Here is a 24,276-nt window from a genome sequence, read left to right on the forward strand (position 1 = left end):
GAATTTACTTTAAACCAATTTATAATTTTTTCCTCCTTCTTGCTTTTGCACCAAAACTGAGGAGCCCGTGATGCACGGGGGGTGTATAGGCAGAAGGGGAGGGGCTTTACACTTTTAGTGTAATACTTTGTGTGGCCTCCGGAGGCATAAGCTATACACCCAAGTGTCTGGGTCTCCCAATTGGAGCTAGAAGAAAAGGAATTTACGGTAAGTAAACAAAATTCCCTTCTTCTCTTGCACCCATAGACCTGTATGGGTGTGAGAGAAAACAAATCGGATTCCACACTCAGCATGCTGCAATTGTTTTCTCTGTCCGATTAAGGCTGAGAAAAAAAAAATTGCTCATGGGAGTGGGCCTATAGAGTAATATGGGTGCGGGTGGAATGTGATTTTATTTTTTTTATTGCATTCCACTTGCTCTGTTTTACTCGCCGTGTGTCCTTAGCCTTACATTAAAAATTCCCTCTCCTTCTCTAATTACATTAGCTGCTATTGTATTTTTTACCTAATTCCTGTGATGACCGTTTGCTTGAGAATCCCAGTAGATGTTAGGATATTCAAATGAAGCATCATCTGGGGGCAGAGGCTTTGGTTACTGCTGCTTTTTTCTTTTTCGCTCCTAATTGGGAGACCCAGACAGTGGGTGTATAGCTACTGCCCTCTGGAGGCCGCACAAAGAACTACACTTAAAAGTGTAAGGCCCCTCCCCTTCTGGCTATACACCCTCCCGTAGGAGTACAGATTCCTCAGTTTTAGCTTTGTGCGCAAGGAGGTCAGACACGCACGCATAGCTCCATTGTTTTTAGTCAGCAGCAGCTGCTGACTATGTCGGATGGAAGAAAAGAGGGCCCATAAACAGGGCTCCCAGCATGCTCCCTTCTCACCCCACTGTATGTCGGAGGTGTTTGTAAGGTTGAGGTACCCATTGCGGGTACGGCGGCAGGAGCCCACATGCTGATTCCTTCCCCATCCCTTTTTACAGGGCTCTGGGTGAAGTGGGATTTACTGGTCTCCAGGCACTGAGACCGTGCTCCATCTACAGCCCCTGGAGAAGATGCTGGATGGAGCGGAGTACATCAGGGACATGGCCCTGCTTCCTCAAGGTACTCTGTGTCCCCGTGCATTTGGCGCTCACACCGCAGCATGCTGGGTGTTGTAGAGCGCCGGGGGACATCTGCGCTACGGCGCTTGTGCCATGGCCTCATTCAGCTTAGCTGAAGCAGGCACACTTCCAGGAATCGGTCGCGCCGGCCGCTGGGACTGCGGCGCGGCTGGCACTTGTGGTGCGCCGGGGACTTCAGCGCGGCCCGCGCTTTTACGGCGGCCGCGCTGATAACTCGAGTCCCCGGCTTTTGCGGCCTGCTTCCGTTCGTTCCCGCCCCCGGACCTGCCAGTCAGGAGAGGGGCGGGACGCTGGCCACGTTTAGGAATCGGTCATGCCGGCCGCTGGGACTGCGGCGCGGCTGGCACTTGTGGTGCGCCGGGGACTTCAGCGCGGCTCGCGCTTTTACGGCGGCCGCGCTGATAACTCGAGTCCCCGGCTTTTGCGGCCTGCTTCCGTTCGTTCCCGCCCCCAGACCTGCCAGTCAGGAGAGGGGCGGGACGCTGGCCAGTGCATCAGCGCTGAGGGCTGGAGTCGTTTTTACATACTCCAGCCCTCCCAATCGGCACAGAGGGGACACTGTTTCCCGCACTTTTGTTTGGGAACTCCCACGGACCGCCCCTCTCCACAGACGCCGGCAGCCATTCCTGCTGACATGCTGAGCTGCAGAGGGGAGCCGGGGAGACCCAGACAAGGAATTCTGCAGCCTCTTACCCGCTATTCAGCGGGCGGTAAGCAGCCCTCAGGGCTCACCCCCTCTTGTGCCAGTACTATTCTTAGTATTTTGTTGCTACAAATACTTTGTATTGCATAGCGCTGGTCGCCCTTTGGCTATAGACTCTCTCACATTGCAGAGAGCCAGCAGCATGTCGTCCGCAAAACGCAAGGGTGCCAAAGCACAGACATTATATGCTTCCTGCACCGCATGTGGGACTTTTCTACCGGCAGGCTCCACGGACCCCCATTGTGTGCAGTGCTCGGCGCCTGCGGCGCTTGCACAGTCGGGACCTCTGCTGGACGTGACCCAGGGTGTACCACCTGTGAATGCTGTCCAGGTGACAGGAACTGAGTTTGCAGCTTTTGCTGACAGAATGTCTCTCACTATGTCACAAATTCTTGACACATTGCGAGCTAGGCCTGTACTTCAGGCCACGGACACTGTGCAATCATTGCCCCCTGGTCCCCCTCAGCTCCAAGCTCCGGGACGGGCATATACACCTCAGGGTGAAGACTCTGACTCGGATGATGGCCCCGGGCAGCCTAAGCGGGCTCGCTATGACGGGCCTTCACATTCATCTCAATGGTCAGGATCCCAGCGAGATGAATCTATGGGTGATGAGGCGGACGTAACTGATCAGGATTCTGATCCTGGGACCGCTCTCAATCTAGATACACCAGATGGTGACGCCATAGTTAATGATCTTATATTTAACATCAATAAGATGTTAAATATTTCCCCACCAGCTCCTCTTGTGTAGGAGTCGGCTTCGCAGCACGAGAGAATCCATTTCAGATACCCTAAGCGTACTTTAAGCACTTTTCTGGACCACGCTGACTTTAGAGACGCAATCCAGAAACCCCACGCTTATCCTGAAAGGCGTTTTCCTAAACGGCTTAAAGATACACGCTATCCTTTTCCCCCTGAGGTGGTGAAGGGTTGGACCCAGTGTCCAAAAGTGGATCCTCCAATTTCCAGGCTTGCAGCTAGATCCTTGGTTGCAGTTGAAGATGGAGCGGCACTTAAAGATGCCACTGACAGGCAGATGGAGCTCTGGCTGAAATCCATCTATGAAGCGATTGGAGCGTCATTGGCGCCTTCTTTTGCAGCCGTATGGGCACTCCAAGCTATCTCAGCCGGGCTTGCGCGAGTTGACTCCGTCACACGTGCATTTGCCCCGCAGGTAGCACCATTGACCTCGCAAATGGCGGCATTCGCGTCGTACGCGATTAATGCTGTTCTTGACGCTACAAGCCGCACGGCAGTGGCGTCAGCCAACTCCGTTGTTTTGCGTAGGGCCCTGTGGTTGAGACATTGGAAAGCAGATTCTCATTCCAAGAAGTGCTTAACCAATTTGCCTTTTTCTCGTGACCGATTGTTTGGAGAGCGTTTGGATGAAATCATCAAACACTCCAAGGGTAAGGACTCCTCCTTACCGCAACACAGACAAAACAGACCCCAACAGAGGAAGGGTCAGTCTGGTTATCGGTCCTTTCGAGGACCGGGCAGGTCCCAATTCACCTCGTCAAAAAAGACTCAAAAGGACCAGAGACGCTCAGATTCTTGGAGGTCTCAGTCACGCCCAAAAAGGGCAGCCGGAGGAACCGTTGCCAAGACGGCGTCCTCCTGACTTGCGGTCTCCGATTCCCACACCCGCGGTCGGTGGGAGGCTTTCCCACTTTGGCGACATCTGGCTGTCACACGTCAAAGACCGTTGGGTGAGGGATATTCTGTCTCACGGGTACAGGATAGAGTTCAGTTCTCGTCCGCCAACTCGTTTCTTCAGAACTTCTCCCCCACCAGACCGAGCCGATGCTCTGTTGCAGGCGGTGGCCGCTCTAAAAGCGGAAGGAGTGGTGACCTCCGTCCCTCTTCAGGAACAAGGTCACGGTTTTTACTCCAATCTGTTTGTGGTCCCAAAAAAGGACGGATCGTATCGGCCCGTCCTGGATCTAAAGTTGCTCAACAGACACGTAAAAGTCAGGAGGTTCCGGATGGAATCCCTACGCTCCGTCATAGCCTCAATGTCTCAAGGAGATTTTCTAGCATCAATAGATATCAAAGATGCGTATCTCCACGTGCCGATCGCACCAGAGCATCAGCGTTTCCTACGCTTCGTCATACACGACGAACACCTGCAGTTCGTAGCGTTACCTTTCGGTCTGGCAACAGCCCCCCGGGTCTTCACCAAGGTCATGGCAGCAGTAGTAGCTGTTCTGCACTCGCAGGGTCACTCGGTCATCCCGTATCTAGACGACCTGCTTATAAAGGCACCCTCTCAAGAGGCATGCCAACACAGTCTGAAGGTGGCACTAGACACTCTCCAGAGTTTCGGGTGGATTATCAACTTTCCAAAGTCTCATCTAACCCCGACCCAATCTCTGACTTATCTTGGCATGGAGTTTCATACTCTCTCAGCGATAGTGAAGCTTCCACTGGACAAGCAGTGCTCGCTACGGACTGGAGTGCAATCTCTCCTTCAGAGCCAGTCGCACTCACTGAGGCGCCTCATGCATTTCCTAGGAAAGATGGTAGCAGCAATGGAGGCAGTCCCGTTCGCGCAGTTTCATCTGCGCCCTCTACAATGGGACATTCTACGCCAATGGGACGGGAAATCGACGTCCCTCGACAGGACTGTCTCCCTCTCTCAGACTGCCAAGGACTCTCTGCGTTGGTGGCTTCTCCCCACCTCATTGTCACAGGGAAAGTCGTTCCTTCCCCCGTCCTGGGCAGTGGTCACGACGGATGCGAGCCTATCAGGGTGGGGAGCGGTGTATCTCCACCACAGGGCTCAGGGGATGTGGACTCTGAAAGAGTCCACCCTGCAGATCAATGTTCTGGAAATCAGAGCAATCTATCTTGCCCTGCGAGCCTTCCAACAATGGCTGGAAGGCAAGCAGATTCGGATTCAGTCGGACAATTCCACGGCGGTGGCGTACATCAACCACCAAGGGGGAACACGCAGTCGCCAAGCTTTTCAAGAAGTCCATCGGATTTTGACGTGGGTGGAAAGCAGAGCGTCCACCATATCCGCAGTTCACATCCCAGGCGTGGAAAACTGGGAAGCAGACTTTCTCAGTCGCCAGGGCATGGACGCAGGAGAATGGTCCCTTCACCCGGACGTGTTTCAGCAGATCTGTTGCCGCTGGGGGACGCCGGACGTCGATCTGATGGCGTCACGACACAACAACAAGGTCCCAGTTTTCATGGCACGGTCTCACGATCACCGAGCACTGGCGGCAGACGCCTTGGTTCAGGATTGGTCGCAATTCCGACTCCCCTATGTGTTCCCACCTCTAGCATTGTTACCCAGAGTTCTCCGGAAAATCAGGTCCGACTGCCATCGAGCCATACTCGTCGCTCCAGATTGGCCAAGAAGGTCGTGGTACCCGGATCTGTGGCATCTCACGGTAGGCCAACCGTGGACACTACCAGACCGTCCAGATTTGCTGTCTCAAGGGCCGTTTTTCCATCTGAATTCTGCGGCCCTGAACCTGACTGTGTGGCCATTGAGTCCTGGATCCTAGCGGCCTCAGGTTTATCTCATGAAGTTGTTGCCACAATGAGACAGGCTAGAAAACCATCCTCAGCTAAGATCTATCACAGAACGTGGAAGATATTCTTAGCGTGGTGCGTGGCTCAAGGGTTTTCTCCCTGGCCATTTGCATTGCCAACTTTTCTTTCCTTCCTGCAGTCTGGGTTGGAAAAAGGTTTGTCGCTTAGCTCTCTTAAGGGTCAAGTCTCCGCGCTATCCGTATTCTTTCAGAAGCGCTTGGCACAGCTTTCTAAAGTACGCACGTTTCTCCAAGGAGTTTGTCATATTGTTCCTCCTTACAGACGGCCATTGGAACCCTGGGATCTGAACAAGGTTCTCATTGCTCTCCAGAAGCCGCCTTTCGAGCCTTTGAAAGAGGTTCCCCTTTCTCGGCTTTCACAAAAGGTAGTTTTTCTTGTGGCGGTCACGTCTCTTCGAAGAGTGTCCGAGCTAGCGGCGTTATCTTGCAAATCTCCCTTCCTGGTGTTTCACCAAGACAAGGTAGTACTGCGTCCAATTCCAGAGTTTTCTCCCAAGGTGGTTTCTTCCTTTCATCTCAATCAGGATATCACTTTACCATCTTTGTGTCCGCATCCAGTTCACCAATTTGAAAAGGGTTTACATCTGTTGGACCTGGTGAGAGCACTCAGGATTTACATTTCTCGCACGGCGGCTCTACGCCGTTCTGATGCGCTCTTTGTCCTAGTCGCTGGTCAGCATAAGGGATCGCAAGCTTCCAAATCCACCCTGGCGCGGTGGATCAAGGAACCAATTCTTCACACATACCGTTCTGCTGGGCTTCCGATTCCATCTGGACTGAAGGCCCATTCTACCAGAGCCGTGGGTGCGTCCTGGGCATTGCGGCATCAGGCTACGGCTCAGCAAGTGTGCCAGGCGGCTACCTGGTCGAGTCTGCACACGTTTACCAAACACTATCAAGTGCATACCTACGCTTCGGCAGATGCCAGCCTAGGTAGACAGGTCCTTCAGGCGGCGGTGGCCCACCTGTAGGAAGAGGCTGTCTGACAGCCCGTTCATGTGGTATCTTTTTACCCACCCAGGGACTGCTTTTGGACGTCCCACTGTCTGGGTCTCCCAATTAGGAGCGAAAAAGAAGAAGGGAATTTTGTTTACTTACCGTAAATTCCTTTTCTTCTAGCTCCAATTGGGAGACCCAGCACCCGCCCTATTTGTTCTTAGGGTTTCGTTTTTCGGGTGCACATGTTGTTCATGTTGTTTCTTAAGTTCTCCGATCATGTTATCGGATTGAATTTGTTTTTGAAACTGTTATTGGCTTTCCTCCTTCTTGCTTTGGTACTAAAACTGAGGAATCTGTACTCCTACGGGAGGGTGTATAGCCAGAAGGGGAGGGGCCTTACACTTTTAAGTGTAGTTCTTTGTGCGGCCTCCAGAGGGCAGTAGCTATACACCCACTGTCTGGGTCTCCCAATTGGAGCTAGAAGAAAAGGAATTTACGGTAAGTAAACAAAATTCCCTTCTTTTGCCCCCTCCTTGAAACAAAGCAGCATCAGTGATGCTCATTTCTGGGGCTGGGCTAGTCCCTGCTGTACCCCTGTGCTGTGTGCGATGTTCACAGTGAGTGTTCTCTCGGTTGTTGGCTCAGATCAATAGTAACAAGCCAGCAAAAGAGCAGAGCGCATAGTCAGTGCGCATTGACAGAATACCCGGCGCGCAGAGACCAGCACTGCCCCCAAATGCGCTCAAGGTGCAAGCAATTTTGCAGCAATTTGTAGTATCCTTTTCTTAAATGGGTTCTCCGAGAAATGTACTAAACCAAATAAAATACTTTCAACTGTTTAAACATTTTTGTAAATAACTTTATTTAGAAAAAGTTATTCTTAATATAGTGCTTTTTGTCAGAATTTTTTGCGATCGTTTATCGGCGCATCTAGGCTTTACATGTTGCGACATCGTTACCGGCACTGGATGTGTGTCACTTTCAATTTGACTCCGACGATATCGCAGTAGCGATGTCGCAACGTGCAAAGTACCCCTTAGACTTTAGCCGTGATCGACTGTAGTACCGATCACTGCTGGTAAAAATAATCGCTAGCTAAGCCCTATAGCCGGCCACTGCCATAATGTGAAGCGGGCTCTGCTTTTGAGCTTGCTCTAAGGCGTAGCAATATAACCCCTTAATGCTCCATGACATACCTGGTACCTCTTCCAGTTAGTGCTGCTCCACTGATTGTCCCTCTGTTCCAAATTTATGTCCCACAGAAATAGATGCAAATTTTCCCGTCAATTAACTGGGCGTATACCACATTGATGAAGGGTTGCTTTCTTTATCGTTCCTTTGGGAGACCCAGACCATGGGTGTTTAGCTTCTGCCTCCGGAGGACACACAAAGTACTACACTTAAAAGTGTAGCTCCTCCCTCTGAGCTTACACACCCCCTGGTAGCCAGTCCTAGCCAGTTTATCGCTTTGTGTTCAGGAGGTCATACATCCACACATGCATTCTCATCTGATTGTTTGACTTTTGGAAAGAGTTTGAAGAAAAGCGGGTCCATGTCTGGACTCCCGGCATGTCCCTTCTCACCCCACTGTGTCGGCGGTGTTGTTAAGGTTGATTTACAAGGCTGAAGCCTTACATGCCGTGCTCCTTCACCATCCCTTCTGGGCTCTGGCTTGAAGTGGGAGCCAGCACGGTCTCCATGCCTGGCAGGAGTCCGGTCTCCATCCACAGCCCCTTGAGGATTCTGTTGGACCGGAGCACTCATCCCCAGGGACATGGCCCTGCGTCTCAGCAGCTAAGTACCTGAGACGTTTATGTTGGGAGTCCCGGTTCTTTATTGTAAGGGGAGAGTATGCTGTATGTGATTGTTTTTAACTTTTCCGGCGGGTTCTGCAGCTTTTGCCTGAGAACCGCGCCGATGGTGCCTGCTTGTCGGCCTCGCCGCTTAAATTTAGGCCCCGGCTTCGCCGGAGGCCTAGTTTCGTTTTCCTGCCCTCGCATGTCACTCATGCAGAGGGACAGGTTCGGCTCCTCCCGGCGGCCGTTCTACACAGGGGAGGGACACTCCCCACTGCTGGGGCGTCCCTCCTTCCCGGCAGGTCTCTATAGCCCTCCAGTTCCCGCTCTTTTATAGGAACGCCCCTAGTCCCGCCCCCTCCATTTCTCAGGCAGAGTTCACTCTGCTCTGGGACATCCTGCATTCTGCATCTCTGCTGAGGTGCTGCGCTCTGGGGGACCGGGCTTTGGGATCTGGAGGGCACACAACACCGCGCTCAGCGGTCTGGTAAGCCACAGCCGGTCTCCTGTTGTGGACCTCTGTATATTCTCCCTGGGGTTCATTCTCTGCAAAAGACCCTCCGGTGTCTAGGCTATCAGCCCGGACCGTTGTGTCGGTGGCTGACGGCACCTCACTTAAGGATTCCACTGACCGTCAGATTGACCTTCTGGCCAAATCTGTGTATGAAGCTGCGGGGGGCCGCGTTTTCCCCGACTTTTGCAGCAGTGTGGGCTCTCAAAGCCATCTCTGCTTCTCTAGAGGAGATGCATTCCCTCACCAAGGTATCTATGCCTGAGATGGTTACCTTAACTGCTCAGGCTTCAGCCTTTTCATCTTATGCCATGTCTGCCATGCTAGAGGCTGCTCACTGCACTGCGGTGGCTTCAGCTAATTCTCTTGTTATCCGCAGGATTTTGTGGCTTCGAGAGTGGAAGGCAGATGCTTCGTCCAAGAAGTTTCTTGCTGGGCTTCCTTTTGCTGGTTCACGGCTGTTTGGTGAACAGCTGGATGAAATCATTAAAGAAGCTACTGGCGGGAAGAGTACTTCCATGCCATAAACTAAGACCAGGAAACCCGCCCAGGGTAGGAATCAATCGAGGTTTCGTTCCTTTCGTTCCTCCAACTGGTCATCCTCTAAGCCTTCCGCCTCGTCTGCTAACTCAGCCAAGGATCAGAAATCCAACTGGCACCCAAAAGCGCGTCCGAAGAAGACCGCAGGAGGTTCTGCCACTAAGGCAGCTTCCTCATGACTCTCGGCCTGCTCCAGCCATGTCCTTAGTCGGTGGCAGTCTCTCCCACTTTGGCGACGCTTGGTTAAAGCAGGTCTCCGATCAGTGGGTGAGAGACATCATATCTCACGGCTACAGGATAGAATTCTCTTCCAGCCCTCCAAACAGATTTTTTCTCTCAACTCCCCCCTGCTCCAAGGCCGCCGCCTTCTCGCAGGCCGTGGTGTCCTTGCAGGCAAATGGAGTGATTATCCCAGTTCCCGCTCAGGAACGGTTCAGAGGTTTTTACTCAAATCTCTTCCTAGTTCCAAAAAAGGACGGTACCTTCCGGCCCATCCTGGATCTCAAGCTTCTCAAAAAGCATGTCCGGGTGCGTCATTTTCGCATGGAGTCTCTGCGATCAGTCATTGCCTCTATGACCCAAGGGGAGTTCCTGGCGTCCATCGACATCAGAGATGCCTATCTACATGTGCCAATCGCAGTGTCACATCAGCGTTGGTTACGTTTTGCGATAGGAGAGGATCATTTCCAATTCGTGGCTCTCCCCTTCGGGTTAGCCACGGCCCCTCGGGTATTCACCAAGGTCATGGCGGCAGTGATTGCGGTCCTGCACACCTCCAGGGGTTAGCAGTGCTTCCTTATCTGGACGACCTTCTAGTCAAGGGTACATCCAGCGCAGACTGTCAGCGGAGTGTTTCGCTCTCTCTCGCCGCCCTAGCCCAATTCGGGTGGATTGTCAATCTTCCCAAATCCACTCTGACTCCGACCCAGAGTCTCAAGTACCTAGGGATGCAGTTCGAGACTTTACCGGCACTTGTGAAGTTGCCCTTAATCAAACAGCAGTCTCTCCGGCTAGCGGTGCGCTCTCTCCTGAGGCACCGCCTTTATTCCCTCAGGCGCCTGATGCAGGTGCTGGGTCAAATGGTGGCTTCCATGGAGGCGGTTCCCTTTGCCCAGTTCCATCTGCGTCCTCTGCAGCTGGACATTCTCCGCTGTTGGGACAAGCGGCCTTCCTCCTTACAGAGGTTAGTGGCTCTGTCGCCACGGACCAGGACCTCTCTTCAGTGGTGGCTTCGACCCCTCTCCCTGTCCCAAGGGCGCTCCTTCCTGGCTCCGTCCTGGGTGATTCTCACCACGGATGCCAGCCTATCCGGCTGGGGAGCGGTACATCTCCACCACAGAGCTCGGGGCACTTGGACTCCGTCCGAGTCAGCCCTTTCAATCAATGTGCTGGAAACCAGAGCTGTGCTTCTAGCTCTCCTAGCCTTTCACCACCTGTTGGCGGGCAGGCACATTCGAGTCCAGTCAGACAACGCGACAGCGGTTGCCTTCATCAATCACCAAGGCGGGACACGCAGCCGCCTGGCAATGTTGGAGGTCCAACGCATTCTTCAATGGGCGGAGGACTCCAAGTCCACCATATCCGCAGTCCACATCCCTGGCGTAGAAAACTGGGAGGCAGATTATCTCAGCCGTCAATCCGTGGACGGTGGCGAGTGGTCTCGGCACCCGGCAGTGTTTCAGTCAATCTGCCGCAAATGGGGCACTCCGGACGTGGACCTAATGGCATCCCGTCACAACAACAAGGTTCCGGTTTACGTGGCTCGCTCCCACGATCCTCAGGCCTTCGCCGCGGACGCTCTGGTTCAAGACTGGTCCCAGTTTCGTCTGTCCTACGTGTTTCCCCCTCTAGCTCTCTTGCCCAGAGTCCTGCGCAAGATCAGAATGGAGGGCCGTCGAGTCATCCTCATTGCACCGGACTGGCCCAGGCGAGCTTGGTATCCGGACCTGCTCAAACTGTCCGTGGAGATGCCGTGGCATCTTCCGGACCGTCCAGACCTGCTCTCGCAAGGTCCGTTTTTCCGCCCGAATTCTGCGGCACTCAAATTGACGGCGTGGCTCTTGAGTCCTGGATTTTGACGGCTTCTGGTATTCCTCCTGAAGTCATCTCCACTATGACTCGGGCCCGTAAGTCTTCCTCCGTCAAGATCTATCACAGGACTTGGAAAATTTTCCTGTCCTGGTGTCGCTCTTCCGGCCATTTTCCTTGGCCATTTTCGTTGCCGACCCTTCTGTCTTTTTTACAGTCCGGTCTGCAGCTAGGACTGTCCCTCAACTCTCTCAAGGGACAAGTCTCAGCTCTATCAGTGCTGTTCCAGCGGCATCTCGCCCGGCTGGCTCAGATCCGCACCTTCACGCAAGGTGCGTCTCACATCATTCCGCCTTATCGGCGGCCCTTGGATCCCTGGGACCTTAACTTGGTCCTCACGGTATTGCAGAAACCCCCCTTTGAGCCTCTTAGGGAGGTTTCTTTGTATCGTCTTTCTCAAAAGGTGGCCTTTCTAGTTGCCATAACTTCTCTCAGGAGAGTCTCTGATTTGGCTGCGCTCTCCTCGGAGTCACCTTTTTTGGTTTTTCACCAAGACAAGGTAGTTCTCCGTCCGACCCCGGACTTTCTTCCTAAGGTGGTCTCTCCCTTCCACCTTAACCTGGATATTTCCTTGCCTTCCTTCTGTCCGGCCCCTGTTCATCGCTTTGAGAAAGCGCTGCATACTCTAGATCTGGTGCGTGCTCTCCGGATCTATGTGTCTCGCACCGCTGCGCTTAGGCGGTGCACCTCTCTTTTTGTGCTAACCACAGGGCGGCGCAAGGGTCTCTCTGCTTCTAAGCCGACCTTGGCCCGTTGGATTAGATCGACCATTTCGGACGCCTACCAGAGTACTCAGGTGCCTCCCCCGCCGGGGATCAAAGCACACTCGACCAGAGCTGTCTGTGCCTCTTGGGCTTTTAGGCACCAGGCTACGGCTCAACAAGTCTGTCAGGCTGCCACTTGGACTAGCCTGCATACCTTTTCGAAGCACTACCAGGTGCATGCTCATGCTTCGGCAGATGCGAGCTTGGGCAGACGCATCCTTCAGGCGGCTGTCGCCCACTTGTGAAGTTAGGCTCCGCCTACTTCTTAGTTTTTTCTGTTTATTCCCACCCAGGGACAGCTTGGGAGACCCAGACCATGGGTGTTTAGCTTCTGCCTCCGGAGGACACACAAAGTACTACACTTAAAAGTGTAGCTCCTCCCTCTGAGCTTATACACCCCCTGGTAGCCAGTCCTAGCCAGTTTAGTGCAAAAGCTGAAGGAGAATAGCCACCCACAAGTAGAACCGAGTAAGAACCGGAACAACCGGAGACTCTGTCCACGACAACAGCCGGTGATAACACAAGAGCAAGAAAATTGCCAACAGGCAACAGGGAGGGAGCTGGGTCTCCCAATACGGAACTATAAGAAAAAGAATTTACGGTAAGTAACAAAATTCTCTTTTTCTCCACTGATGCTGGCCTATAACAATACGGCTGTACCCACTGACAAGTTCTGTGGTATACACCCAGCTTTTTAAAAGGGCAAATTAGGATCTTTATGGTAGGGGGGCATAACTTTAAAAGGAGGGGCGCAGAAGGAGAGAAACTCCCAGAATGAGGGGAGCAGCACCAATTGGAGGTGTTTAATTTTAAAAATCCAGTGAAGGCTCCTCTTAAACATATTGTAAAATCCATCCATCCACTAATCCTGTGGCCTTGTTTTTATTGTCATGACGGGGTCTGACCTTGTGCCCGGTGCCCATTTCCTATGGATATTCCGCCATGAAATGACTTGCCAGTGTAAAGCGGGAGAATCATGCAATATGAAACTTTAGCGGCATCTCTGTGCCATTTTTAGGAATCGTGTAAAAGCATTTACTTTGTGGTGTGTCACCTGCTCCACCATGTACCTGCCATTGTGTGCCATGTCTGATGTTCTTTATGATAACATCTGGGGACAACTAAAGACAGTAAATTAAATGAATGATAGCCACTGTTGACCAAAAGTTGACTTCAAACCGGATGTAACCTCAGGTCTAGTGATGACAGCTAATATAACCGCGCATTCACCTTATTTCAGAAGAAGCGATGGTTGACTTTGACGATGGAGATTTTGATGAACCCATGGAGGAGGATAGTTCTGAGAGAAAACCTGACATAAGTACAACTGTTAAGATGGAGCCAGATATTAAAAAGGAGGTGAAAGAAGAAATGGATGAAAAGCCTCGTATGTAAGTCAAAAGAAATGCACGATTGTTCTCATCGTATAGTATAATGCAAAAAAGGAGCAGGCTTTTCTTCTCTACTTTACTAGTCCTCTATTGATCTCCTACTGTTAAAACAAGGATTTTATCCAAACTACACTAAGGAACCCAGTAACTGACACATCACTGGAATCCGTGTCTCTGCTCCTACTTCATGGTGCTCTCAGATTAGGTGGCAAAAATTTGGTGACAAATTCCTTTTAACTGCAAAAACAAACTCTGCTAACAGGATGCAACTGTGTACCTATACCATGGATAAATTAATCAGTTCACTCTTTTCCCCTAGTGCTTCAGCTTTTTACAAGGATTCGTGCTGGGATCAAACACCCCATGAAACTCAGTCTGTTGCAAATGAAGTGCAAGTGGATTCCAGTCTGCTTCCTTTAGTAACTGGTGAGGATGGTGATCCGGTGTTCAGATTTTATTGGCTGGATGCTTATGAGGACCAATACAATCAGCCAGGTAAGACTACTCTTCCTGCTTTATGAGGTGCCTCGAATATTAACACCTTGTGTAGGATCATGAAAACGTATTGGGAGTTGTTTGTGTGGTTTCCATTTATGCAATCGATGTTAAAGGGACCCTGTCACCAGGTTTTCGAAATATAAAAACTAAGGCCACCACCTTTATCATTCTTTCACATTAGTCTAGCAACAGGTATGTAAGTCCCAACCCATTTTGCATATCCCAAAAAATACCTTTTATAATTGCCTCTCCATATAGTGTGGTCCGGTCCAATGGGTGTTGATCTTGCTCGGCGCCTTCTCTTCCCGCAGTCGCTGACCTCCGCCCCTGCTTCATGTGGATAACGCATCCTATGTCACATACAGTCTTCCCAAAATCCCTCCTGCGCAGGCGTGCTTCCGTCTGCTATGCAGAAGGCACGGCAAAGCATTGTAGTGCTCATGCACTGACTATACTTCCATGTCATTGGCACCTTTTTGTCCTCTCCCAAAGCATGCAACTTTCAGTACTTTGCTCGGCCCTTAGCAGGGAGAGAAAAGTGTGCCCTCGCAGGAGCAAAATTGGTGACTCTTTGTGGATGATGTAGGACACGTCATCCATATGAAACAGGACAAGAGGTTGTTAATTGAGAGGAGACGTCAAGCAAGACCAGCAACACTCATAGGACCGAACTGTGTCGTATCTAAGGATTATAAAAGGATTTTTCTTTATCGCTTCATTGGGGGACACAGAGACCATAGGTTGTATGCTGCTGCCACTAGGAGGCGACACTAAGCAAAAAACAAGGAAACTCCTCCTATGCAGTATACACCCATCAACTGGCAATTGTACCTCAGTTTAAGCTTAGTGTCCATAGGAGGTGGACACACTTGGGGCTGCTCCAGCCCCTCAGGTTTGTATTTTTAATCTTTTCCCCTTTTTCTTTTCAGACACAGCTCGTCGGGCGACAGGGTGTAATTGCTCACCCTGCTCTCCCCCCTAGAGGCCGGTCGCACAGAAGTGGGGTCCGTCCGCCACTTCCGTTGACTTCCGTGCCTGTCTGGCAGGACCCTACCCCCCTAACACTCTCAAGACTGTTTGGGGGGCATCCGCACAGAGGGACAGGCGGATGGTCCTTGCCCCCCTCCCCCTGCACGCCCGCTCTCCACAGCCGGCCTGATCAGGGAGGGGAGACGAAAAAATCATTGGAAGAACCCAGTCTCCCTATGTCCTTCCCAGGGATCAAGCCAAGGAGGACAGGATCAAGCAAAGAGGACTATCAGCCACCGGGACAGGTACCCATCCCTTGTCCCGGGTCATGGGGGGCTCCGTTCAAAAAAAAAAAAAAAATGTCTCTTTAAACCATTATCTATAAGGCTTCGTTCTTACCAAGGTCCGCTCCCCTCCAGGCAGTACGCTCGGCTCCCCCACACAGCCCCGACCCCGTCCTCTGCGCCGTCCTCGGCTCCCCCTGCGGCCTCACCTAAAAATCTAGTCCCCGGCTTCTCTCCGGCCTAGCTCCCGTCCGGCCAGGCCCCCTCCCGGCCAGCCTATCGCGTGTGCCCTCACTTCTAGCAGGCCCGCCCGCTCCAGCAGCCAGTCAGGGGAGGCCTCTGCGCGCCCTTTCCCAGCCAACCACGGGCCTCCTCTCTCTCTCCCTCTCTCCCGGCCGATACCTGCAGTCTGCGCGCCGTTTTTTCGCGCTCTTTTTTCGGCTCCTCCTCCGGCCTGGGCTCTCAGCAGCAGTCACTGCCCTGTCATCTCCTGTGCGGCAGACACGCTACACGTGCAGCCACCGGCCTCACGTCCCTGCAGCTCCTCGGAGCCCCCACCTCTGCTCCCTCAGCCTGCATAGCTGGATAGGAAGCGCCTGCTTACAGAGACAGCTCAAACACAGAACGACAGAATCTGGGTAAGCTCTGCCACTGGGAGGCAGCTCCTTCCCCAGTACCTCACCCACCTGGCATCCTCCTGTCTCTCTTCCCTTGCCTCATTTCCTCTCTACTGTCCCATGTCCAGCACAAGAGCGACCCGCTCTCAACCACAGGCTATAGTGCTTCACTTCGCCTGCTCCTCTTGCCTAAAGAAGTTTCCCTCAGGGCAGTCCTCCCCCATCTGCGTAGCCTGTAGCACCCCTAACATGACTACTACGGAGCCCCCCACCGCCCGTAACGAGGACTCGGCCCCCATGCCTGGGTGGGCCTCAGCTCTCTCCCAGTCCGTGGACAAGCTAACTGACATGTCTCAGTCCTTAGCATCGGCCATAGACCGGCTGTCCGCCTCCTCCTCTGGAGTCCCTCCGGCGACCCAGAGCGAGTCTGAGCCCGCAGCGCCTCCAGCCCGGCAAGGCAGAACACAAAGGAGGTCTAGGAAGCGGTCCCTCTCTGGGTCTTCCTCCAGCTCCCCTAGCCCTGCTAGGGCCGCCAGAGCATCACGCTCGCTGTCTCCTGTCTCTTCTGCGGCAGCTCCAGATTCGGACCAGGACTCTGCTTCTGACTCCGATCTGGACTCTGAACATATATCCAAGCTGACCGGTATGATGGACAGTCTGGTCATTGCTGTCAATCAGACCCTAGAGGTACAGGACATTGACCCAGCGCCTACCTGTCAATCAGTCCCTTTCAAAAGAGCCAAGAAGCTGCCAAAAAGCTTTGGCAACCACAGGGAATTTGAGGATATTCTTTCCAGACAGTGGGAACATCCCGACAAGCGCTTCCAGAAACGCAAGCGGGCTCAGGTCCTTTATCCCTTCCCACCGGAACTTCTCCAGAAGTGGTCAGTGGCTCCTTCAGTGGATCCTCCGATCTCCCGACTCTCGTCCAGCACCACCCTGCCGCTGTCCGATGGAGCCTCCCTGAAGGATCCCTCGGACAGGACCATAGAATCCTTAGCCAGGTTGGCCTTTGAGGCCTCCGGCTCGGCCATCACTCCAGCCTTTGCGACCACCTGGGTTTCCAAGGCTGTCTCCGCCTGGGCAAAGATCCTTCGCCGTGGTATCCTGGCTGATGCTCCCAGACCAGAGCTGGCAGATCTGGCAGATCAGATCACTCACGCCGGAAAATATCTAGTCGCTGCGTCCCTTGACTCTGCTGCTTCCGCTGCCCTGGCAGCCGGCAACATTACTGCAATCCGCAGAGCCCTGTGGCTTAAGGCGTGGAACGCAGACTCCGCATCCAAGAAGTCTCTCACCAGTCTTCCCTTTGTCGGTACCAGGCTATTCGGAGAAAAGCTGGACAAGATCATCTCTGAGGCTACGGGAGGCAAGAGTACCTTCCTCCCCCAACAGAGGACCCCTCGTACTCCTCCAAAGCGGCGGCTTTTTCCCTTTCGCCCCTTTCGTCAATTCTCCACCAACGCCAACTCACGTCGGGAGCGGTCCCCGGCGCGTCAGGAGAGACGGAAGCCCTCCTTTAAGGCAGCACCCCACTGGCGTTCCTGGCGTTCCCGTGGCCAGCAGTCCAAGTCCTCCAGGTCCAGATCCCACAGATTTTCCTCCGCATGACTGGGCTCTCGTCACCGGGTCCCCATCCAGGGTCGGCGGTCGTCTCCGCAGATTCAGAAGCACGTGGCTTTCCGTGATAGACGACGCCTGGGTTCGAGACGTCGTCTCTCACGGCTACAAGATAGTTTTCTTCGCTCCCACGCTCACGCTTCGTCCAGTCCAAGCCCCCCAAGGATCCCTCCCTCACAAAGGGCTTCTTCGCAGCCATTCAAGCCATGCGAGACTCTGGGGTCATCATCTCCGTACCCCCTCAAGACAGATTCCGGGGTTTTTATTCAAACCTCTTTGTGGTACCGAAGAAGAATGGCGCAGTCCGCCCCATCCTGGATCTCAAGCGTCTCAACAGGCAGGTCCGCCTCCGGCGATTCCGCATGGAGTCTCTGCGCTCAGTGATAGCGTCCATGGAACCAGGGGAGTTCCTCTGCTCGGTGGACATCCAGGACGCCTATCTCCACATCCCGATCTTTCCAGCTCATCAGAGATTCCTACGCTTCATGGTTCAGGGGCAACACTTCCAGTTCACTGCTCTCCCATTCGGGCTCTCGACAGCTCCCAGAGTCTTCACCAAGGTGATGGCTACTGTCATGGCTATTCTTCGAACCCGGGGAATTCTAGCCATCCCGTATCTGGACGACATTTTGATCAAGGCTCCCTCGGCGGCGGAGTGCCGCGACAGTCTCAACATCACTCTGGATACTCTATCCCGTCTCGGCTGGTTGATCAACAGACCAAAGTCATCTCTGATCCCGTCTCAACGCATCTCATTCCTCGGCATGATCTTCGATACCTCGCAAGCGAAGGTTCTTCTGCCCAAGGACAAACTCACAGCTATTCTCAGGGGGATTTGGAAGCTCCAACGCGCACCTCGCTGCTCCCTTCGATACTGCATGAGCATTCTCGGGAAGATGGTGGCGTCAATGCAAGCGGTGCCCTACAGTCAATTCCGCACTCGCCCCCTTCAAGGTCTTCTCCTCGCAGCATGGGACAAGTCCCCTCACTCCCTGGATCGACCAATTGCAATCCCTCCTCGAGTCAGACAATCATTAGAATGGTGGAGATGCTCTCCCCTCGCCCTCCAAGGGAGATCATTTCTTCCCCTTTGACGGAGGGTCGTCACGACAGACGCCAGCTTGCTAGGATGGGGAGCCACTTTCCAGGACCTCACAGTTCAGGGTCGCTGGACCGAGCCGGAAACCAAACTTCCCATCAACATCTTGGAACTCAGATCAGTTCGCCTAGCTCTATTTCATTGGAAGGCTCTGCTTCGCGGACACCCAGTTCGGGTGCAGTCCGACAATGCAACCACTGTGGCCTACATAAACAATCAAGGCGGAACACGCAGCCGTGCGGCAATGAGAGAGGTATCTCAAATCCTCGACTGGGCCGAACAGAACATCCCAGCGATTTCGGCGGTCCACATCCCGGGCGTGGACAATTGGGCCGCCGACTTCCTCAGCCGAGAGGGCCTCGACACCGGAGAATGGTCCCTCAATCCCAGAATCTTCCAACAGATCTGTGTCAGGTGGGGGACCCCCGACGTGGATCTCCTGGCCTCCAGGTGGAATCACAAGGTTCCCCAGTTCGTCTCCAGGGCAAGAGACCCACTAGCGCTCGCAACGGACGCCCTAGCGATCCCCTGGTCGCAGTTCTCTCTGCCGTTCCTCTTCCCTCCACTTCCGCTTATACCCAAGCTAGTCAAGAAGATCAAGGCGGAGGGAGTTCCGGTGATTCTCGTGGCCCCAGATTGGCCTCGACGCCCGTGGTACGCAGAGCTCGTGCACCTTCTCGCCGACGTTCCGTGGAGACTTCCAGACGTCCAGGATCTTCTCACTCAAGGGCCTTTTCTTCACCAGAATTCACAGTCGCTCAATTTAACGGCATGGCTGTTGAAGCCGCAGTACTAACTTCCGCGGGATTCTCAGAACAGGTCATCCAGACAATGATCAAAGCTCGGAAGCCTTCTTCTTCCCGTATTTACCACCGGACGTGGAAGGCCTATTTCCGCTGGTGTGAAGCTAACCAGGTCACAGCCATGACCTTCTCCTTACCAGTTCTGTTGTCATTCCTACAATCTGGTCTGGAGGCTGGATTAGCACTCAGCTCCCTCAAGGGTCAGGTGTCTGCTCTTTCCATTCTCTTTCAAAGGAGGATTGCCTCTCGGTCACAGGTTCGCACATTCATTCAGGGAGCCGCGCATGCGGCGCCCCCCGTTCAACCTCCGGTGGAGACCTGGGACCTTAACCTGGTTCTGTCTGTTCTCCAGCATTCTCCCTTCGAACCTATGCAGGAGACGTCCCTCATGTTCCTCTCTTGGAAGGTCGCCTTCTTAGTTGCCATCACGTCAATCAGGCGGGTATCTGAGCTAGCGGCGCTTTCCTGCCGCTCTCCATATCTTGTCTTCCACCAGGATAAGGTAGTCCTCCGTCCGGTTCCTTCCTTTCTGCCCAAGGTGGTTTCCTCCTTCCATCTTAACGAGGACATTGTTCTCCCCTCCTTTTGTCCGAATCCTTCACACCCTCGTGAGATTCTTCTCCACAAGCTGGACTTGGTCAGAGCTCTCCGTTTGTACATTTCCAGGACCTCTCAATTCAGACGGTCGGATTCCCTTTTTGTACTTCCGTCTGGCCCGCGCAGAGGCCTACCTGCCTCCAAGTCCTCCATTTCGCGATGGATTCGCTCTGCCGTACTGGAAGCCTACCGGGTAAGAGGGAGAATGCGCCCACTCAGGATTACGGCCCATTCCACCAGGGCGGTGGGAGCCTCGTGGGCGGTCCGTCACCACGCTCCAGCGTCGCAGCTCTGCAAAGCGGCCACCTGGTCTTCGCTCCACACTTTCACTAGGTTCTACAGGGTCCACACTTTCGCATCCTCCGATTGGTAGACGAGTCCTGCAGGCTGCAGTGGACCGAGGTCAGCCCTGAGAGTAACATTAGACCCACCCGCGGGACTGCTTTAGGACGTCCCATGGTCTCTGTGTCCCCCAATGAAGCGATAAAGAAAAGTAGATTTTGGGTACTCACCGTAAAATCTCTTTCTTGGAGCCTTCATTGGGGGACACAGCACCCGCCCTTGTGTTGGACATGTGTTACTGTTCAATGTTTCTGTTGGCTGTTGAGTTTAATGTCCACTTCTGTATGACTGAGCGTTTTGTTCTACTGTTGTCTCCTATTGCTTTCTCACTAACTGAGGTACAATTGCCAGTTGGTGGGTGTATACTGCATAGGAGGAGTTTCCTTGTTTTTTGCTTAGTGTCGCCTCCTAGTGGCAGCAGCATGCAACCCATGGTCTCTGTGTCCCCCAATGAAGGCTCCAAGAAAGAGATTTTACGGTGAGTACCCAAAATCTACTTTTTTGGGCTATGCAGAGTAGGTTGGGGATTACATGCAAGTTGCTAGACTGCTGTAAATAGGTGGTAAAGGTTGCCTTAGATTATATTGGGAAAGTCTGGTGACCATTTTGCTTTAAGCCCTTAACGACCCATGACGTACTGGGTACTTCATGGATTGTGTCACTATCATCGCCGCAGCGATCCGCACACATCAGCTGATTAAACAGGTGACATGTGTGCCTGCAAGTTACGAGTGGAATCGCTTCCACCCGCAAGTTTTAACCCCTTAAATCTTGCTGCCAAATTCTGGCAGCGAGATGTATATGTGTGCGGCCAATACTTTTACTTACCACCGCCCCCACCGGAAGTCACGTGCGTGATCATGTGACTTCTGGTGGTTGCCACGGTAGCACAGGGTCATGTGATGACGCCAGTAGCTAATATGAGTCACTTTCTCTCAGTGACCTAGTGCCAGCATTGAGAGTAAAGCACCATATCTGCAGTTCTCCGCTCTGTAGGTGAAATCTACAATTATGGCAGAGCGATCGGATTGTTGATCCATATAGCCCCCTAGGGGGACTAGTAAAATAAAAAAAAAAGTTTAAAAAAAAAAACAACCTAAAAGTTCAAATTCACTCCCTTTCGTCCCATTGAAAATTAAAGGGTTAAAAAATATACACATTTGGTATCGCCGCGTTCAGAAATGCCCGATCTATCAAATTATAAAATCAATTAATCTGATCGATAAACGAACTAGCGGCAAAAAAAATTCCAAACGCCAAAATTACGTTTTTTTATGGTCGCCACAAGTTTTGCGCAAAATGCAATAACAGGCGATCAAAACGTAGCATCTGTGCAAAAATGGTTCCATTAAAAACGCCAGCTGGAGATGCAAAAAATAAGCAGTCACTGAGCAATAGATCCCAAAAAATGAGAACGCTACGGGTTTTGGAAAATGGCGCAAAACATGCGCCATTTTTTTTTGGACAAACTTGTTAATTTTTTTTAACCTCTTAGATACAAGTGAAGATATACATGTTTGGTGTCTACAAACTCGCACCGACCTGAGGCATCACACCCACATATCAGTGATATATAGTGAACATGGTGAATAAAATATCCCAAAAAATATTGTGCGATCACACTATTTTTTGCAGTTTTTCCAAACTTGGAATTTTTTTTGCTTTTTTCCAGTACACTATATGGTAAAGCTTATGGTTTCATTTAAAAGTACAACTCGTCCTGCAAAAAACAAGCAGTTAGGCTCTCGGAAGAAGGGGAGCAAAAAAAACCCCAGAAAAATGGAAAACGGCTGGGGGCTGAATGGGTTAAGCTAGACAACTGGTTTCATCAGACTTCTTAGTTTTTTCTTTTTTTATGAGTCTAAAGTTTAATATCGCATTCAAAACATGTGAAACCACCTCTGTGGTGTAATAAAAAAACACATTCTGGTCTACTTGTTAGGCAGACTGAGCTGCTCCTGTATATTGCAGTGTTTTCACAGCTCTCTTCAGTGCGATTACTTATTTTTTTTAATGATCCGGAGATTGTGCCTCTAGTTCATTCTGATATTCTGTCTACCTGCGATACTTGTGTGTGTTTATTTTCCAGTGTACCATTTGATTTTTATTTTCTTTTCCTCCTAGGTGTTGTGTACTTGTTTGGGAAAGTCTGGATTGAGTCAGCAGAAACATTTGTCAGTTGCTGTGTAAGCGTAAAAAACATTGAGCGCACGGTGTATCTTCTGCCACGTGAGACTGTAAGTACATTTTGGTGTTGAGTGTTTTTATAGAATAAGCAATGAAACACTGTGCACATTGTAACCAAATCCACCTCTATCTATAAGATACAAGTGTATCTCAATAAGTTACAATATCATCAAAAAGTTAATTTCAGTAATTCAAGGGAAACACATATACTGTATTATATAGTCATTACACACAGAGTGATCTATTTCAAGTGTTTATTTCTGTTATGTTGATGATTATGGCTTACAGCCAATGAAAACCCAAAAGTCATTATCTCAGAAAATTAGAATAATTACCACGAAACACCTGCAAAGGCTTTATAAGCATTTAAAATGGTTCCTTAAGGCCCTGTCACACACACAGATAAATCTGCTGCAGATCTGTGGTTGCAGTGAAATTGTGGACAATCAGTGCCAGCTTTGTGGCTGTGTACAAATGGAACAATATGTCCATGATTTCACTGCAACCACAGATCTGCCAAAGATTTATCTCTGTGTGTGACAGGGCCTTAAGTCTGGTTCAGTAGGCTACACAATCATGAGAAAGACTGCTGACTTGACAGATGTCCAGAAGGCAGTCATTGACACACTCCACAAGGAGGGTAAGCCACAAAAGGTCATGGCTAATGAAGCTGGCTTTTCAGATTGCTGTATCCTATCATATTAATGTAAAGTTCAATGGAAAGAAAAAGTGTGGTAGAAAAAGGTGCACAAGCAACCCTGCAGCCTTGAAAGGATTGTTCAGAAAAGGTCATTCAAAAATTTGGGGGAGATTTACAAGGAGTAGACTGCTGCTGGAGTCAGTGCTTCAAGAGCCACCACACACAGACGTATCCAGGACATGGGCTACAACTGTCGCATTCCTTGTGTCAAGCCACTCATGACCAATAGGCAACGCCAGAAGTGCCTTACCTGGGCCAAGGAGAAAAAGAACTGGACCGTTGCTCAGTGTTCTAAGATGTTGATTTCCAAATGAAATGCAAAATTTACTTTCTCTGACGCCTCATTGGGGGACACAGGACCATGGGTGTTATGCTGCCTATCCATAGGAGGACACTAAGTAGATGCAAAAGCATAGCTCCTCCTCTGCAGTATACACCCCCTGGCCGGGCCAGGCAAGCTCAGTTTTAGCTTAGTGTCTATAGGAGGCACTTCCTTTCAAGGTTTATTTTCTTTGTCGCTCCATTGGGAGACCCAGACAATTGACAATTGACAATTGGGGTGTATAGGCTATGCCTCCGGAGGCCGCACAAAGTATTACACTAAAAGTGTAAAGCCCCTCCCCTTCTGCCTATACACCCCCCGTGCTCCCACGGGCTCCTCAGTTTTTTGCTTTGTGCGAAGGAGGCAGACATGCACGCACAGCTCCACAGATTGGTCAGCAGCAGCTGCTGACTATATCGGATGGAAGAAAAGTGGGCCCATATAGGGCCCCCAGCATGCTCCCTTCTCACCCCACTCTTGTCGGCGGTGTGGTTAAGGTTGAGGTATCCATTGCGGGTACGGAGGCTGGAGCCCACATGCTGTTTTCCTTCCCCATCCCCCTTCGGGCTCTGGGTGAAGTGGGATCCTATCGGTCTCCAGGCACTGAGACCGTGCTTCATCCACAACTCCTGTGGAGCCTGCTGGATAGGAGCCGGGTATCGTTCAGGGACATGGCCCTGCTACTTGGAGGTACTCTGTATCCCTGTGGGGACAGCGCACAGCAACACTCCAGCTTTGCTGGGTGTGCTAGTGCACCGGGGACCGCGGCGCTGACCGGGTTAATATGTGCCATTACACACTCAGCGCTGCTGAG

At 51.8% G+C, this 24,276-nt stretch overlaps 1 protein-coding gene across 3 annotated transcripts in view; it reads left to right on the forward strand.

The window, feature by feature from the left end:
• Positions 1-24,276, forward strand: part of POLA1 (DNA polymerase alpha 1, catalytic subunit) — a 513,667-nt gene that overhangs the window by 37,435 nt on the left and 451,956 nt on the right. For 2 of the 3 annotated variants that reach the window (XM_075335453.1, XM_075335455.1), the window contains exons 9-11: positions 13,274-13,424; positions 13,744-13,919; positions 22,378-22,490. In XM_075335453.1, the coding sequence (XP_075191568.1) occupies positions 13,274-13,424; positions 13,744-13,919; positions 22,378-22,490 (440 nt within the window). The remainder of the gene's footprint in view (positions 1-13,273; positions 13,425-13,743; positions 13,920-22,377; positions 22,491-24,276) is intronic. The other variant, XM_075335456.1, reaches the window with a different exon arrangement.

The sequence above is a fragment of the Anomaloglossus baeobatrachus genome, chromosome 2 (genome assembly GCF_048569485.1).
Source record: "Anomaloglossus baeobatrachus isolate aAnoBae1 chromosome 2, aAnoBae1.hap1, whole genome shotgun sequence".
Lineage (NCBI taxonomy): Eukaryota > Metazoa > Chordata > Amphibia > Anura > Aromobatidae > Anomaloglossus > Anomaloglossus baeobatrachus.